The 17,592-nt window shown below is 36.3% G+C and overlaps 1 protein-coding gene across 2 annotated transcripts in view; it reads right to left on the reverse strand.

Moving 5' to 3' along the window:
* CEP126 (centrosomal protein 126) overlaps positions 1 to 13,853 on the reverse strand; it is an 89,871-nt gene extending 76,018 nt beyond the window's left edge. For both annotated transcript variants that reach the window (XM_045817775.1, XM_045817773.1), the window contains exons 1-2: positions 13,524 to 13,853; positions 6,989 to 7,108 (exon numbers count right to left, since the gene is read on the reverse strand). In XM_045817775.1, coding sequence (XP_045673731.1) covers positions 6,989 to 7,108; positions 13,524 to 13,651 — 248 coding nt within the window. In that variant the 5' untranslated portion in view covers positions 13,652 to 13,853. The remainder of the gene's footprint in view (positions 1 to 6,988; positions 7,109 to 13,523) is intronic.
* Positions 13,854 to 17,592: the final 3,739 nt, after the last annotated feature.

Below are 17,592 nucleotides of genomic sequence, written 5' to 3' on the forward strand. Positions count from 1 at the left end.
TTGTATTTCCTCTGTTATCATTTACTCCCCTTGTAATTCCCTACCCCTGCAATCACCACACTGTTGTCTACATCCACGAGTCCTATGTCCATGAGTCCTATTTCTTTTTTGTTCAATCCCTCTACCTCCTAACATTCTCAGAGTTGTCAGCCTGCTCTCTGAGTCTGTCTCTATTTTGCTTGTTAGTTCACTTTGTTCATTAAATTCCACATAAGAGTGAAATCATATGGTATTTATCTTTCTCTGACTGGCTTATTTTACTTAGCATAATGTTCTCCAGGTCCATCCATGCTGTCACAAAGGGTAAAACTTTCTTCTTTTATACAGCCAAGTAGTATTCCATTGTGTAATTGTCCTATAGTTATTTCATCCACACATATACTGATGGACACTCAGGCTGCTTCCATGTCTTGGTGATTATAAATAATGCTGCAATGACCTAGGGGCGTTTATGTGCTTTCACATTAATGTTTCAGATTTCTTCAGATAAATTCCCAGTGCAAAAGGGTTCCCCTTTTTCCATATCCTCGCCAGCACTTGTTAATTTATTGATGATGGTCATTCTCACTGGTGTGAGGTGATATTTCACTGTGGTTAAAGCACATGCTATCCATTCGCATCACTAACCACTACCTGTCCTTATTGCTAAAATGGAAGAACTGAGAGTCTAAACTAAGAAGTGTTATTCAGCCAGGTTTTTAACCACTATATTATATACAATGTAACAGCCTTTTTGTAATTTTCCTCTTCTTTTTCAAAGCACTTCTATGCCCAACATCCACACATGAAATTCATCTTCCCATGGAACCCTATTACTATAAATCTTAGCTTTATCATAATGTATATATCTCACTAAAGTGTAATTATCTATTTACTTTTCTGCATTGCTTATTAGACTCTAAGTATCATAAGAAGGATAGAGTGTGTCAGCACACAGCATAGTGCTTGGAACATAGCAGGCACACCACAGAATTGATGAATGAAAGAGTTCATTACATTTTAACTGTCTCTTCCCTCAATAGACTAAGTTCACTGAATGCAGGGACTTTCAATTTGTGGAATTTCTAAGCCTAACTCAAAGCCTGTCACCTGGGACATGCTTAAACAACTGTTGAATAAATTCTTGACCATATGTCAACTTCAAATAGATCAGAGCACTTCTTTTTATTATTGTTCAATTACAGCTGTCTCACTTTTCCCTTGTTGCCTTCCCCTCTTCCCCCCTCCACTCCCACAGTCAATCCCTACCCATTGACCATGCCCATGGGTCCTTTGTACATGTCCTTGACTTGCCCCTTTCTCTTCTTTCCCCAGTTATCTCTCTGCCTTCTCCTCTCTGGTCACTATCAGTTTGTTCTTTATTTCCATGTTTCTGGTTCTATTTTGCTTGCTTGTTTGTTTTGTTGATTAGGTTCCACTTATAGGTGAGATCATATGGTATTTGTCTTTCACTAGCTGGCTTATTTCACTTAGCATAATGTTCTCCAGTTCTAGCCATACCGTCACCAATGGTAGGAATGCCTTCTTTCTGCTGCATAGTATTCCATTGTGTAAATGTACCACAGTGTTTGATTCATTCATTTACTGATGGGCACTTAGGGTGTTTCTAGCACTTGGCTATAATAAAGAATGCTGCTATGATCATTGGGGTGTGTAGGTTCTTTTGTATTAGTGTTTCAGGATTCTTAGGGTATAAATCCAGCAATGGAATCACTGAATCAAAAGGCAGTTCCACTTCTAGTTTTTTGAGGAAATTCCATGCTGTTTTCCACAGTGGCTGTAACAGTCTGCATTCCCATCAATAGTGTACTAGGGCTTCCTTTTCTCTACAACCTTGCCAGCACTTGTTCGTTGGTTTGCTAATGATGGCCATTCTGACTGGTGTGAAGTGGTATCTCATTGTAGTTTTAATTTGCATCTCTCTGATGGCTAGTGATGTTGAGCATCCTTTCATGTGTCTTTGGGCCCTCTGTATGTCCTCCTTGGAGAAGTGTGTTTAGATCACAGCACTTTTTAAAAGAAAGATTTTATTTACTTATTTTTAGAGAGAGAGGGAAGGAGAGAAGAGAAAGGGAGAGAAACATCAATGTGTGGTTGCCCCTTGCATGCACTCCACTGGGGACCTGGCCGGTAACCTAGGCTTGTGCCCTGACTGGGAATCGAACCGGCAACCCTTTGCTTCACAGTCTGGCACTCAATCCACTGAGCCACAGCAGCCAGGAAAGATTAGAGCACTTTTAAAAGCAGTTTTCTACCACTCTGAATTAATAGTAATTTATCTTCTAGAAATATAACAATACAAAAAATGGATATGCTTGTGCAGTTCTTTATAATGTAGTGAGGCAAGCTAACAAAACTAAATAAACAAAAGAATTACTGTCATAAATTCTATGAAGTAAAGAAACTCTAGTCTGAGATAGAGAACCAAGATAACTGAGGTAAGTAAATATTAAATAAGGTAAACAGGGAATATTTCTCTGAAGACATGATATTTAAGCTAAGATTTTCAGAATAAGGACACTAGTCATGAAAAAAATGGAAAGGAGACAGGGTAGGGCTTGAGGCAGAAAAAAACAGCATGCAAAAGCCTAGAGTTGGGAAAAAGAAGAAAAGATTAGCATGTTTAAGAAATTGAGAAAATACCACCAAGTCAGCAAAGTTTGCCAAGGAGGAATGATGATTTTCCAAAGCCAGAAGATAATATGTTCCAGAATGTAATCAGAATTACCATCATTAGTATTTAATATTGTTCCACAATGGTCCTATTCTTTGGGCTAAAATGTATGTAGTAGTAACAATAATTTCACAGTACTTTTCAGGACCATAAGAAATAAAGCCTGTGGTTGACTGAATCAAATTAAACCAGGGATGAAATGTGACCAACAAACAGAAGTTTCCACTCCTAAACTCAATGGGCTGGATAATAAAAAAGTTTTAATAGCAATTGTAGTGATGGCTAATACAGCTCTTTATTTACTCACTTATTGACTAGTTACTATTATGTGTCAGGCACTATGGTATATGCTGTGGGAACAGAATGTTCTAATGACAAAAATGAGAAAAATGAGAAAGATAGCTTCTCTGTAAGTACAGAAATCAGAATTAGAAGAGTATTTTGCTGCTTCCCATTAATCCTGGAATTAGCCTTTTTCCTGAAAGAAGCATGGTCTGCCTTAGCAATTTAAAATTTTTTAAAATTTATTTTGATAAATAAAAATTATATAGACATAAGGTATACAATATGATTTTGATATCTGTATACATTGTGAAATGAGTACCCCAATCAAATTAATTAACATATCCATCAACTCCCATAGTTACTAATTTTGTGTGTGTGTGAATACCTGGGCTCCACCTGGAAATTATACCATGCTGCATGTTAGGTTTCCAGTACTTATTTATCTTATAACTGAGTTTGTACCCTTTTGATCAATATCTCTCCTTTTCTCCCACCCTTTCCCCATCAGCTTCTGGCAATCATCATTCTTACTGTTATAATGAGTTAAACCTTTTTTTTTTTAAAGATTTCACATGTAAACGACATTATGTGATATTTGTCTCCGTGTGTCTGGTTTATTTCACTTAGTGCAACATCCTCCAGGTTCATCCCTGTTGTTGTAAATGGAAGGATTTCCTTCCTTCCTTTTTTTTTTCCCTTTGGCTCCATAGAGAGGAGAGGCGGGGAGGAGGGAGGAGGGAGGAGGAAGGAGAGAGAGAAAGAGAGAGAGAGAGAGAACAAATCATTGATGTGAGAAACATTGACTGGTTGCCTCCTGTATGTATCCCGACTGGGAACCTGCCATTTAGGCACATGCCCTGACTAGGAATCAAACCTGCCACCTTTTGTTTTATGGGACAATGGTCCAACCAACTAAGCCACACTGGCCAGAGTGGATTTACTTCTTTTTAAAGGCTGAATAATATTCCATTATATATATATATATATATATATATATTTTTTCCTTTATTTAGTCATTTGTTGGCATTTAGGTTGTACCTATATCTTGGGTTCTGTGAATAATATGCCTTAGCAACTTTTGAAGGGTGTGTTTAACATGTTCAGTTCTGCCTCATGAAACATAAAACCGCCTTGGCTCAAATAGAATCACCTCATCAAACAATGGCCACGTGCCAAATTGTTTGTTTTGGTTTCCCAGGAATCCATATCTATGAAGTATCATTTTCTTCTGTTAGAAATACTCTTAAGAAGTGAACAAATAACCATCATGGCCACAGTGTTCTTTAACAATAGAACCAAGCAGTAGAATTAGGAGTATCTGAGGTCACAGGAGACACAGGCAGAACTGGAAAATAGGAGTTTTGTAATGCATTTCTTTTTTGCAGTTATTCAGATTTAGGTAGTTACAATTTTCAGATTTAGGTAGTTATAATTTTCTAGACATATATGATCACATTTAAGTTGAAAACTCAATTATCTTTTAAGATAATTAGAACTTAAAGAAATTAAAAATATAATAAACTATCACTCTTTCAAATTAAAAATGCAACTGGAGAAAAATTTGTTTTTAAGAATAAAGTATAACATTTTAAAATGAGGCTACTCCCACCAGGGTGTCAATGTAGACAAGACCTCAACCCTCCACTACCGACCAAGAGTAATAAAGAGCCATTCCACCAACTTGATGTCAACAGATGCTGTGTAGTTAACTGAGACTTCCACCTCCATCTGTCAGTAGTGAGGTGTTGCCTCCTAACGCCTCCCCCTGTTGACAATGCCACAGAGAACCAGCTAAAGGTGAGGGTTGAAATAAGCTCCAGAGTCTTATAACATAACATGAAAGTGTCCAGATTTCAAAAGAAAATCACTTGTTATTCCAAGAACCAGGAACATCTGAAACTGAATGAAAAAAATAATCCAACGATGCCAACACCAAGATGACAGGAATGTTATAATTATCTGACAAAGATTTTAAAGTAGCCATGATAAAAATGCTTCAATAAGCAATGATGACCATGTCTGCAAATGAAAAAATAGGTCTCAAAAATCAGTAGAATATATAAAGAACCCAAGTGGAAATTCTAGAACTGAAAAACACAACTGGAATTAAAAACTCAGTAGATTTATTAGGAGACAACAGAAAAGATGTCGGTCCTCCCTACACCACAAAGATACACAGGTTATAATGGAATGCCTATAAATATCCAGGTAACATGTTTTGCAAACACAGATAATTCTAAATTTTATATGTAAAGGAAAACAAATTAGAATACCTAAATCAATTTTGAAAAAGAGAAATAAAGTGGGAGGAATCAGTCTATTGTATTTGAAGATTTATTATATATCTGTGTAATCAAAATTGTTTGATACATATTTTAAAATTCATTCATATACACATAATTTGACTCCTTAATAAAAGGTGAAATATAGACAAATGATAAATGTTTAAAAAAGAAATTTTTATGTCTTTGCGTAGCATTATAGGATAATAGAAAAAACAAAACGTAATGAAATTCTATTGAAAGATAGAATTTAGAATTTTAGAATTTTAAACCAAAATTTTCCTTTTATATTTCTTACATCAAAATTCATGTACCACATTTTGCTGTGTATCATGCACACTTTTTTGCCCAAATTTTTGAGGGGAAAAACAAGTGTGCATATTATACATGGGTATAATGATTACATACCATGGGTATAATAATCCCATGTATAATGCTCACAAAAAACAAGGGTATACATTATACACAGTAAAATACAGTAAGTGTTTGATGAGAGAAGACAAGTGGGGAATTTAAATATCAAATCCATATATACAGCCTGTTATTTCAGAGAGCAAGTCAATTATTAGAAAACAATCGACAAATAATAATTTATTAATCAACAAAATAAATAAGCTTAATAGGAAAGAAGTACTATGTGACAAACACCGTAATTACTTTTATCTATGTCCCTCAGCTATCCCTCTCTAAAATTATCTTTTTTTTGTTCTACATAATAATCCCTTAAAATAGATGGTATTAAGTCAAACCATAAGTGAGAAGCTAAGATTCAAAGAGATTAAATAACTTTCTCTAACTTATAAAGCTAGGACTTTAATGTAGATCTCTGACCCCAAGCCCATGACCCTTTCAACATATGATTATTTGGCTTTATTGAACATTTGTTGTGTACCTTTTATAGGTTTTAGGAGCCAAAAGGTAGGAGAAAAACAGAAGCAAACAAATACAAAACAAAAACAAGTTTTATTAAATAATTTAAGTACACTAAAAAATGGGAGAGTTAATCTAAAGCAAAACATAATGCCAGAAAAAATTAGGGAAACAATTTTGTATTCTCTAAATGGAATTTGCAACATATGCCCAATAATGTAGTTAATGAACTCAACGGCTTTTCTGCCATTTGCATATTGAAGACATATGGACAAGTTAGCAACAACAACAAAAAAATGGCATAACTACTCTGTGTTTAACAAAAAATTTAATAATTCAAACAAATGTTAAGCAGTGATGGATAGCTTGCATTTTTACTTTACTTTCCAACTTATACTAGAAAACTTTTTTTATGGCAGTCATTTATAAAATTCTTTCCATTATTTGTATTTCCCTCCATTTTTCTGACTGGATAAATGAGACTAGCACATAAAGGAAAAGTACACAGAATTGAATAGTAAATAAAAGTATATCCTATTAGAGACTAAATACTAATTGGTAATCTTTTAATTTATCATGAAATGATACAAAAAATAAAGAAGATAATACATTTTATAGTCATTTTAAGAAGTGTATATGATACTGTAATCAGAAGTTCTATGAAAAGAAAATTACGGTCACAGTCAGTAATCTAGATTCTACACCACTATGTTTGTACTTTAGGCAGAAAAAACAGTTATAAAATGTACAAAGCCACATAAATCTTGACTGGATAAACTGTTGTCACGACTTAGATTAATAATGCTACGAAGTATAGAAACTATTAATTTAAAATGACTTTGAATTTGTACACTCTGAATAAAATTCAATTACTTACTTTTTTCTCCGGTTTGACTCCACAAAATATTTACGTGCTCGATTTCGACATATTTTCTGTTGCTGCAGTAATATTTGGCGCTCTTCTTCTAAATTTTTCTCTAGATGGATTTTCATATCTCTAATGATAGCATAAAGTTAAGGACAATGGTTTATGTCTTTAGAGGATGAGTGTCAGTGCTATAATGATAAATAAAATTACAGCCTCATACTGATGACACAGTATTTTTGTGGAACAATTAGTATGTGTAAACGTGAGTATTAGTACATGACCAGCATATGTTTTATGTCAGAAAAAAATTCTGACTTGGTATTAGAACTGTATATTGTATTTCCCCTGGGAAAAAAATACTTTAAAATATCATGAGCTCAGATAAGGAGACTGCATATCTTTTCATTCATTGTACAGATATTTAAGTACTGATGAACAAGTTACTATCTTAAGAATACATATAGGAAAATGAAGGTTATAGTTCACTAATAGACAGTAGATGAATTACACTTTTCTGTAGATTTCAGGATCCTTTCAGTATCAATATTATAAAAAAACTCTATCATATATTTCAAAACAATCATGTTTACATAAACTTTTGGGTGTTTGAAACTTTTCCAATGAAATTTATTCATTTTCATTTATATTGCTATATTAACCATCTTTATATCATTGACTATAATTTATCATTTATTATAAAATTTTGCACCATCTCAACACAAACATACAGGTACACATACACAGATGTTTTTACATAAAGTTTCTTTTGAAAAATTTATAAAAATGAAACAAAAAAGAAAAGAATTTTTGTTTTTTGCTAGCACATAATTAGCTAAAGACTTCTCTTGCTCTTGTCTAATGTAGCAATTTATTAGAAAGAGACAGATTTCAACAAACCAGCTAGTTACTGAAAATCACAAAATGGCAGTGGAGAAAAGTGCTAGTTGCTTTCAGGGCACACTAGAGCAATGCTGACAGGCTGGGTGTAGGGCTGTAGGAGGAGAAGTTGCTTTGGGTCAGGTGAGAAGCATGCAGGACTATGATGCAGGTGGAGTCAGTTCTGTTCTCTGTTCAACAAGTTTGAGATCTCATCATAAGAACATAAAGAAAAATCACAAATGTAATGTTTGTAATGTTGTGACAATCAGTCTTAAATTTAATCAAATTAATTGCTCCATATACATATTATACATATATATTTGTTTACATATAAATATAAAAACGTGTGTTACAGACAGTTTTTGCCTGCTGAATTATAAAGAATGCTGCTGCACTGCAACTTTTGAAAGTATGATCTTCAAGTTTGAAAAATGTTAGATGGTTGGTTAAATATTTGTTTTTCCTATAAGCCATCCCATAGAAATAAAATATTTCCATAAGGTCATTGTTAAATACCTGTTCAAAAAAGGTAATTTTTATATAGTTAATATTAAATAAACCCAATCCTATGGGTTGTTGGATTAAGTAACACATAATGATTGTAAATTAAAAGCACAGACTAATCTACTCCATCTTATCCTTATGGCTCTCTTTCCCAGTTTAGTCTTTCTCCAGCTGGAGCTCATTTATGTTGTTTTAAATATGTTACTATAACAAACAACTATATATCATACAACCTATATTCCTGCCAAATTTATTAGAGCTATCCTGATCCTTTTTCTTCTCTGTAACCCATTCTACTGCCTTGGCTCAGGTGGCCTTGACTCAGGCATTCAAAATCTTTTGCCTGGAGTACCTCTGTAATCTTCTAACTCCTAACTTCTAAATTTACTTTTAAATTTGTCCTCCTTTTAAAACTCTGTAAAGCCAGCTAATTGCAAGCCTGATTGGTTTTCTCATTCTTCGTTGCTCTCCAAAAGCTCCTATCATCTCTATGATAAATTCCAGATTTCTTGGAATACGATACTTTCTATTTTCAACATTATTTCTTAACATTTCCATACATGAATCCTATACCCAGCCACACTAAGATACTTATTAACAGAACATGTCATTATCTCTTGGTATATGCTTGGAGAATTCTACTCATCCTTTCAGGGGGGAAAGACTAAGAATGTTAATGAGAAAATATGTGCAAGTAACCAAGAATTGGGTATAAACTGGGTAGGAAAGAGAGAAAAAATGAGTGCTAGGATAAAAATGAAAGGGGAAAAGACTAGAGATATTTATGAGAAAAAAGGCATAGTGTGAAGGGTCCATGAGACAATTCACTTTAGCTAATTTCAATTAGGTGAACTTTACAAAACTTTTTTCTTTTATAGCCGAGTCAAGAAATTATGATGTGAGCTCTGGCCAAGATGGTGGCGTAGGTATATATGCTTCACCTCCTCACACAACCAAAAGAAGGAAACAACCAATTTAGAAACAAAGCACAACCAGAACTGCCAAAAAATCAAACTGTAAGGAAGTCCAACAACCAAGGAGTTAAAGAAGAAACATTCATCTAGACTGGTAGGAAGGGCAGAGAAGAAGCAGCAGCAAGGTGGCAGCTGGTGGACTGGGCAGTCCTACATTGGTGTGCTGATACACCAGGAGGAACAACTGGGGAGCAAGACAGACCACACAGCCCAGGGAAGTAAAGCCTCAAACTCTCTGACTGTAGAAGTCTGTACGGGTTGCGTTGGCAGAAGGAACTTCCAGCCTCACAGGATAGTTTGTTGGAGAGACCCACGGGGCCCTAGAATATACACAAACCTACCCACTGAGAATTAGCACCAGAAGAGCCCAGTTTGCTTGTGGGTGGTGGGGGAAGTGACTGAAAGCCAGTCGAGAGCCAAGCAAGCGTCATTGTTCCCTCTAGGACCCCTTCCCCACATACAGTGCCATATCACAGTGATGTGTGTTGCCCCACCCTGGCGAATACCTAAGGCTCCGCCCCTAACAATGTAACAGGGGTGCTGAGACAAAGGCATATGGCCCAAATGAAAGAAGAGATCAAAACTCCAGAAAAAGAACTAAGTGATGAGGAAATACCCATCCTGTCAGATGCAGAGTTCAAAAACACTGGTAATCAGATGCTCACAGAAATGATTGAGTATGGCTGAAAATTAAAGGAAGAAGTAAAACCTATACAAAGTGAAACAAAGAAAAATATACAGGGAAACAACAGTGAAGGGAAGGAAAACAGGACTCAACTCTACGATTTGAAACAAAAGGAAGAACTAAACATTCAACTGGAACAGAATGAAAAAACAAGAATTCAAAAAAATGAGGAGAGGCTTAGGAACCTCTGGGACAACTTTAAGCATTCCAACATCTGAATCCTAGGGGTGCCAGAAGGAGAATAAGAGCAAGAAATTGAAAACTTATTTGAACAAATAAGGAAAGAAAGCTTCCCTAATTTGGCAAGGGAGATAGACATACAAATCCAGGAAGCTGAGAGAGGCCCAATCAAGTTGGACCCAAAGAGGAACATACCAAGACACGTCATAATTAAATTGCCAAAGATTAAAGATAAGGAGAGAATCTGAAAAGCAGAAAGAGAAAAGAAGAGAGTTACCTACAAAGGAGTTCCATAAGACTTGCCAGCCAATTTCTCAAAAGAAACCTTGCAGGCAAGAAGAGGCTGGAAAGAAATATTCAAAGTCATGAAAAGCAAGAACCTACATCCAGGATTACTCTGTCTAAAAGCTCTATCACTTAGAAGGAAGGGCAGACGAAGTGCTTTCCATATAAGGTAAAGTTAAAGGAGTTTATCATCACCAAACCCTTATTATATGAAATGTTAAAGGGACTTATCTAAGAAAAAGAAGATCACAACTATGATCAAAAAATGACAGCAAACTCACAATTATCAACAATGGAACCTAAAACAAAAACAAAAAAAACTAAGCAAACAACTAGAACAGGAAGACAATTACAGAAATGGAGATCATGTGGAGGGATATCAGTGGGGAGGAGGTAGGGGAGAAAGAGGGAAAAGGTACAGGAATGAGAAGCATAATCAGTACATACAAAATAGACAGGGAGAGGTTAATAATAGTATAGGAGCCCTGACTGGTGTGACTCAGTGGATTGAATGCCAGCCTGCGAACCAGAGGGTTGACAGTTCGATTCCCAGTCTAGGGCACATGCCTGGGTTGTGGTCCAGGTCTCCAGTTAGGGGTGTGTGAAAGGCACCTGTACATTGCTGTTTCTCTCCCTCTCTTCTCCTCTCTGAAAAAAATAAATAAAAACTTAAAAAAAAGAATAGTATAGGAAATGGAGAAGCCAAAGAACTTACAAGTATGACCTATGGACATGAACTAAGGGGTGTAATGCTGGAGGTAATGAGAGTATCAGGTGGAGGGGGATAAAGGGGAGAAAAAAGAATGGGACAAGTGTAATAGCATAATCAGTAAAATATACTTAAAAACTTTTGACTCAAATAGAAAGCTCGATGTCTCTCAGCACTGAATTAATATTTGAAAATCAGATTTTACCAAGTCACTTGAACTTTAAAAAAATTTTAAAAATGATTTTAGAGACAGGGAGGGAAGTGGGAGGGAAAGAGTGAGAGAGAGACATCCATTTGTTGTTCTACTCATTTATGCATTCATTGGTTAATTCTCATATGTGCCCTAACTGGGATAGAACCCACAACCTTGGCATCAGACAATGCTCTAACCAACTTGGCTACCTGGCCTTGGCCACTTGATTTATTTTTTTTTAAAGACTACTGGTCTTTCATTTTTTCTCACTTAGTCATTCATTCAAATAAATTTAAGCACCTACTTTGTACCAGGTATTCCATGGGAAACACTACAGACACTAAGAAAATCCAAATTAATATTTATAAAAGGTGCTTAAGTGTTTAACTTGTAACATGATACTGTTGATTTAGTGTTATAGTCTCTATTATATTAAAAAGGAATTCATTTATTCCAAAATAAATATATATACTCTATATAATGTATGTACAGTAACAAAAACATACAGATAGATATCATACATATTTATATGTGTGTACATATACACATACTAGCAAAGGTTGTTGGGTTCTATCAAAGCCTCTTGGGGATCTATTGAAATGATCATTTATAGCTTTTTAAATTTTAATCATACTTTTAGTTATTTATGTCTTTACAGGAAGCCATTATTATAATTCTGTAATTAACTTTTTTGTTTTGATCATTGAAGGTACTCCTGAATTTCTCTGATGTCTCTATCAACATTCATGCCATATAAAATTAAAAGAATTCCATCTACAACCATTTCATTAATGAAAATGATAGAATACATGCTGTCAATAAGCCATTTGCAATGTTTCCCTATTTCCTAATTTAGAGATAAATCAGCATCACTGTAACAGGAGTTTCGTGTCCAAGAAAACACAATGTCAAGGGGACAGAATCAAAGCCATACAGAGAACAATATTGCTTATTTCAGAATACATCTTTGAGAGGACTGGTTTGGGGAAGTAGCAAAGGCAAAAGCCAAAGTGAGTGGAGTTAGCAGTGAACAGATAAGAGGACCAAGGAGATGCTATTTTGAGATACATTTTGAGAACTTGCCATAGGAAAAAAACACAGAAGGGCCAAATGCTTAGGGAAAGTATGCATCAGAGAAGAAATATTTAAACAGATATGAAGCTCTGTATATATGTCTCCCTCACTAGATTTTTATCCCTAGTACCTAGGACTGAGTCTGCCAAAGAGCAGGCACTAAATTAAATTTGTTAACTTGTTGTTAAAATTGCAATGTCCCAGAAGTGGGAGGCAATGTGGATAAAATGGGGTTAACTTGCAAAGACAATTCCCTTTTCCGATAAGGCTAAAGAAGGTGATTGATTATACAACACCGTCACTGCCAACCAAGTCCTTTGACAATACAAAGGTTAAATGCTAATTATCATAACATTTTCTGGAGGAACAAACACAATTTACATAGATTGAAAATAAAACCCAGACTCTTTCAATTTTCTACAATGTAACCAACAACTACATCAAAGGTGGGCTCCACCAAGTCTTAGGGACAGGTCAGAAAGAATCCAGCACGAAGCAGCCAGGTCCTTTGCGTCTAATTTTCTCTCTGCTGTCTGTTTGACAACGCACTCGGCAGAGGATGGAAAGCAAAACAAAATACTCGACTGTGCTAGGCTTTAGTAGCTCTGCTAAATGAATTAGCGGTGTGTTAGGTTAACTGTTAAAACGTGCTCTTTCAAGATAGCAAAACGTTTTACTTATTTGTGGAATTCTTCCCTCAAAGTAGCATGATCAATCAGGAGGAGAATAATATGAAGTAACGGGCATATGGCATAATTCTAGGAGGCAAGATAACAATCTCCATAGAACACACAGTTTATGTATGTTAAAATTCGCAAAAATTTTACACCAAAGTTGAAGAATGGGGGTGGGATAACAAGGTGGAGAAAGAAGCGGACGTAGGAGAAAATGGTCTATTTCAGTTCTAGGGGAAGCCAACAACAGTGCTAAGGCAAATAACCGCACTAAGATGACTTATGAGTTTCCATTACCTTCCCAAAGTGGTAATGGGAATCTAATGAGAAACAAAGATGGGCCCTGCTTCCAACACGTTGCCCCGGGAGCCAAGCTGAGAAGGATACAGGTACACGGCAGCTCGGTGACGCCCACCGCTCAACCGAGGGTTGAGGGGGGCTCGGTCGCGGGTGTCCGAAGATTCAGTGCCCAGTCCCGCGACGGCACTCCGTGCTCCGGGCCTCCCAGTGAGCATCCTTCACCTCAGCGCCGCCTCCGGGCTCGCCCCTGGCGCCTCCCTCATAGCAGCTCCGGCTTCCTCCTCCGTCCTTCACGTGCCAACTCAAGGGCGCGGAAAGGATGACCGCTGCAGCTGGGTTCCGCGCTCAGCGGCGCTGGTGGCTGTGGTGGACCGCAGGTGCGGCGGCGAACTCGCCGGGTAGAGGTTGCAACCCGGCAGCCGCCATCTTGACAACTAACCGACGCCGCGTCCTTCGCGACAGAAACCAGGGTGTCGGGGCGGGGCGGACAGGGTGGGGCAGCCAATGGGAGGCTCTAGCAGCCCTCGAACTCTCCCAGAGCCCTGCAGGCGGCCGGTGGGAACCTTAGGTGTCCAGGGACTTGATTGAGTCTTCGCAGGAGTGGAGAATTCAGTTGCGCGTTAGAACTCCACTCAGTTCTACCTCCCTATTTATGAGGATGTTTTCTTAGGGGTGTTGAGAGGGATGAAAAACAGTGAGTTGCGAAGTCCTCCGAAACACCCACCGTGGGGATTCTGAAACGATTGTCTCAGGGATAATTCAGGGTAGGATTTATTGTTTAACTACCGAATCCTGTTGTGGAGTTTGAGTTGTGAGTCTTTTTGGGACATCACTCTTCTCTTTTAAAAAGCTTCTGAAGTGGAAATTTCCTTTCTGCATTCTCTCATCCACTCCATTATACTTCTGCCATTCCGTCTGTAGTCGTCTTCCTGGACATTTCCCTACTTAAAACTCTTACATTTCAAAGGCTCCTTGCTGCCAGATTCTGGAAATAGACCATCACAGCATCGATGGCCTGGAAAGACGTCCAGATTTATCCTAGCACTCTCTTGGGAAGAGATGCCAAAAGAGATCATATTGAAATTGTTTCAGGAGGTATGGAAAATTGAATGGATTTTCGAGCCATAAGTTTAATGACTATGCAAATGAAGATTTGAAAAGGTTGAAACTTTCTTTTGGAGCCTATTGTAAAAGTACATATAAATTCTGACTCTATTTCAGCTAGGGGCTTTTGTTTGTTTTGGTGGAAAAATCCCCAAATTGGAAGCAGAATGTACAAATCAAATAAAGATCACTCACCCATCATTCAAATGATTCTGCCTTTGTGAATCAATTTGTTCATTTTTAGAGTTCAAATAATAAACTTTTCCATTTGAAACTATTTAAAATGGAGTTTTTGCAAACTTGGATGCAATGACTCAAGTAATAATGTGCTCTGGTGACTGAGATTTTAAAGTGCAACAACAAATCTGTTTTGATTTAGAACACAAAACACTTAAACCCTCTTCAAGTCAATGCCAAGAGGATGTAACATACAATTTTGGCAAAGAAAGATTAGATGTGTACACTTGGATGATTAACTATGTTGACAACTTTTTAACTGGTGTTGCCACAGGCATTGACCTTGATTCTATTCCCATCGCTATTATCACAAGTCTGTTTTTCTAGGGCCAATTAGAGCAAAGAGACAGAGAGAGACAGAGAGAGAGGGGGAGAAAGTAGGGCAGTGCAAGGTAAAAATAAAAGGGAAGAAGGTTGTGGTTGTTGTTTGGAATATTTAGGCATGCATGTTTAGCCTTCCTGAAAATCTAGCTTTTGCTATATTATTAGTTTATGTCTCATAACTCCTAGGCACCTTACTACTTTGTTGCATACTGTATTAGCATTAAGAGGCATGGTTTGGTTGCCTGCAAATATTTGCTCATATAAACATTCTTCATTCATATGTTGCTTTATAATAACCAAGAACAAAAATTTTAAGCACAATGGGTTTTTTTAAGTAAATCACAGGAACTAATTTTTTGACCTTTAAATTATTTATTAAAATATTAAGCAGGTTTTCTACATTTTATTTATGTTATATAGTCCTAGTTTCTAAAAAAAGGCTTTAAGTTTAGATATTTGTATAATAAAAAGATAATTTGAATATTTATCAATTTACCTCTTGACAGGAAAGGCAACTATGAATAAAGCAATAAAATATACTAGAATCTTTGTTTTCTCAGAAGAGACATTGCAGTTAAGTATAATGCTTAATTCTTCACACTCTAAAACCATAACATAATTCATTTTTATTAAGTAAATATACATTAAGCATGTGCTAAGCACTTTCTCAGTGCTAGGGATACAGTGGTGAACAAAACTTTCAAGTCCCTATGCTCATGAAGCTTGTATTTATATTTTCTTCCCCACCAGGATATATCATGTAGTGAAAAGTGTTACAAGGAAAAATGGAATAGTGTAAGGAAATAGAGACTGATGTCAGTTCTATTTGAGGTAGAGTGCTCAGGGAAGTCCTCTGAGAAAGGACAGAGGTCTGAATGCAGAAAGGAAGTTGTCATTCAGATATCTGAATGAAGAATATTACAGGCAAAGGGTGCTGTAGATACAAAAGGCTTTGAGGCCAGTGTTTTGTTTGAAGTGTTTAAGGAACAGAAATAAGACTACTGAATCAAAAAACAGAATGTGATAGGCACTGTGTGCTAGTATAGGAGATTGGAGAAGTTCATGGGAGATGTATTTCAAATTTGATGGGGCTTATAGAGTGTGCAAGAAATTAATATAAAATCAACTTCCAATAGAGGGAATGCTATTGGAGAATTTTGAGTAGGAGAGTAATAAGATCTAATTTAACCTTTAAAAAGGATCACTGTAGTTGCTGGGGGGAAATTTAGATTATAGTTGATAAGAGTAAACACAATGAGGCCAGCTTGGATGTTATTTTAGTTGGCTCGATGAGAAATTATGGAAACTTGGACTTCAATGGTAGTAATGGGAGTGGCAAGAAGTGTTCGAACCTTTAACCTGGAGCCAATAAGATGTGTTAATGAATGGTTGTGGTAAGTGAGTGGGAAATAAGAAGAGTCAAATGTGACTCTCAGAATTGGAACTGGAACAAGTGGATAAAAGGCATTGCCTTTTACTAAGATAGGAAGGGATAGGCTGAGGAATAAGGGAAAAGAATAAGATTTAGGCTTCAAATGCAAAATGTGAGATGCCTATTATATATTTGACTTTATTAATATGCTCTCACAAATTGTTAACTATGTTCTATTTACAAAAGAAACAAATAGTAACCACTTTACGGTTACAATGCATAGTCCCACAACTTAATCTAATTTGAATACTGCTATAACCTTGTGAGTTATATGGTAAGTCATCCTGTGATGACCAATTTATTCAGGTTTCCCTTTCATCTTGGCTGAGGCTGTTTTTTCCATCTTCTGCTGAAGAGTTTTTTTTTTTCCTTAAGAATTTTCTGAATTTGTCTCTTGGCAAGCTGTGAAAGAACAAAGAATTTTAACATCTGGCTGGTTAAAAATTGCTAATGTTCTGCCATCTTCATTTCAATTTCATAAGACTTAAAACTAGAAATTTAAGATTAAAGGTAAATACTCATCTACTCCTAATGTTTTCATTAGGAGTAGCAATGTTAGAATGCTATTATATACTAGTAAAATAATAATAATACCACCACCTAACATTTTAGTGCTTTTTGTTTTTTATGTACTATTCTAAGTGTTTATATACATTAAAAAACTGAATCTACATAATCATCCTCATTCTGTAAGGAAGTAATTAAGCTACAGTGATATTAGGTAATTTTGCCCAGGTTTCCAGAGCAAGGGAGTGAAGGAATCAAGATTCAAACCCAGGCAGCCTGGTCCCAGATCCAGCACTGCAAACTACCCCACACCGCCTCCCTGGAGAAACTGAGAAAGTTTCACTAGGTTAAGAGATAAGAATTGTTTGGGTTTAAGTAACAGATAGTGAAGAAATAAACACAGAATATTTAGGATATTACTTCACTAATTTATATTTGAGGGCCTACTGTATACCAATCACTATGCTGGAAACATAAAACTATTGCCTCTGCCTTGTTGTTCTCAGGCTAGGAAAGGAAATGGAGAAAATAATACCTTGAACAGGAAGCAAG

This window comes from Phyllostomus hastatus, unplaced genomic scaffold (assembly GCF_019186645.2).
Source record: "Phyllostomus hastatus isolate PE091 unplaced genomic scaffold, TTU_PhHast_1.1 phas_scaffold_317, whole genome shotgun sequence".
NCBI classification, from domain to species: domain Eukaryota; kingdom Metazoa; phylum Chordata; class Mammalia; order Chiroptera; family Phyllostomidae; genus Phyllostomus; species Phyllostomus hastatus.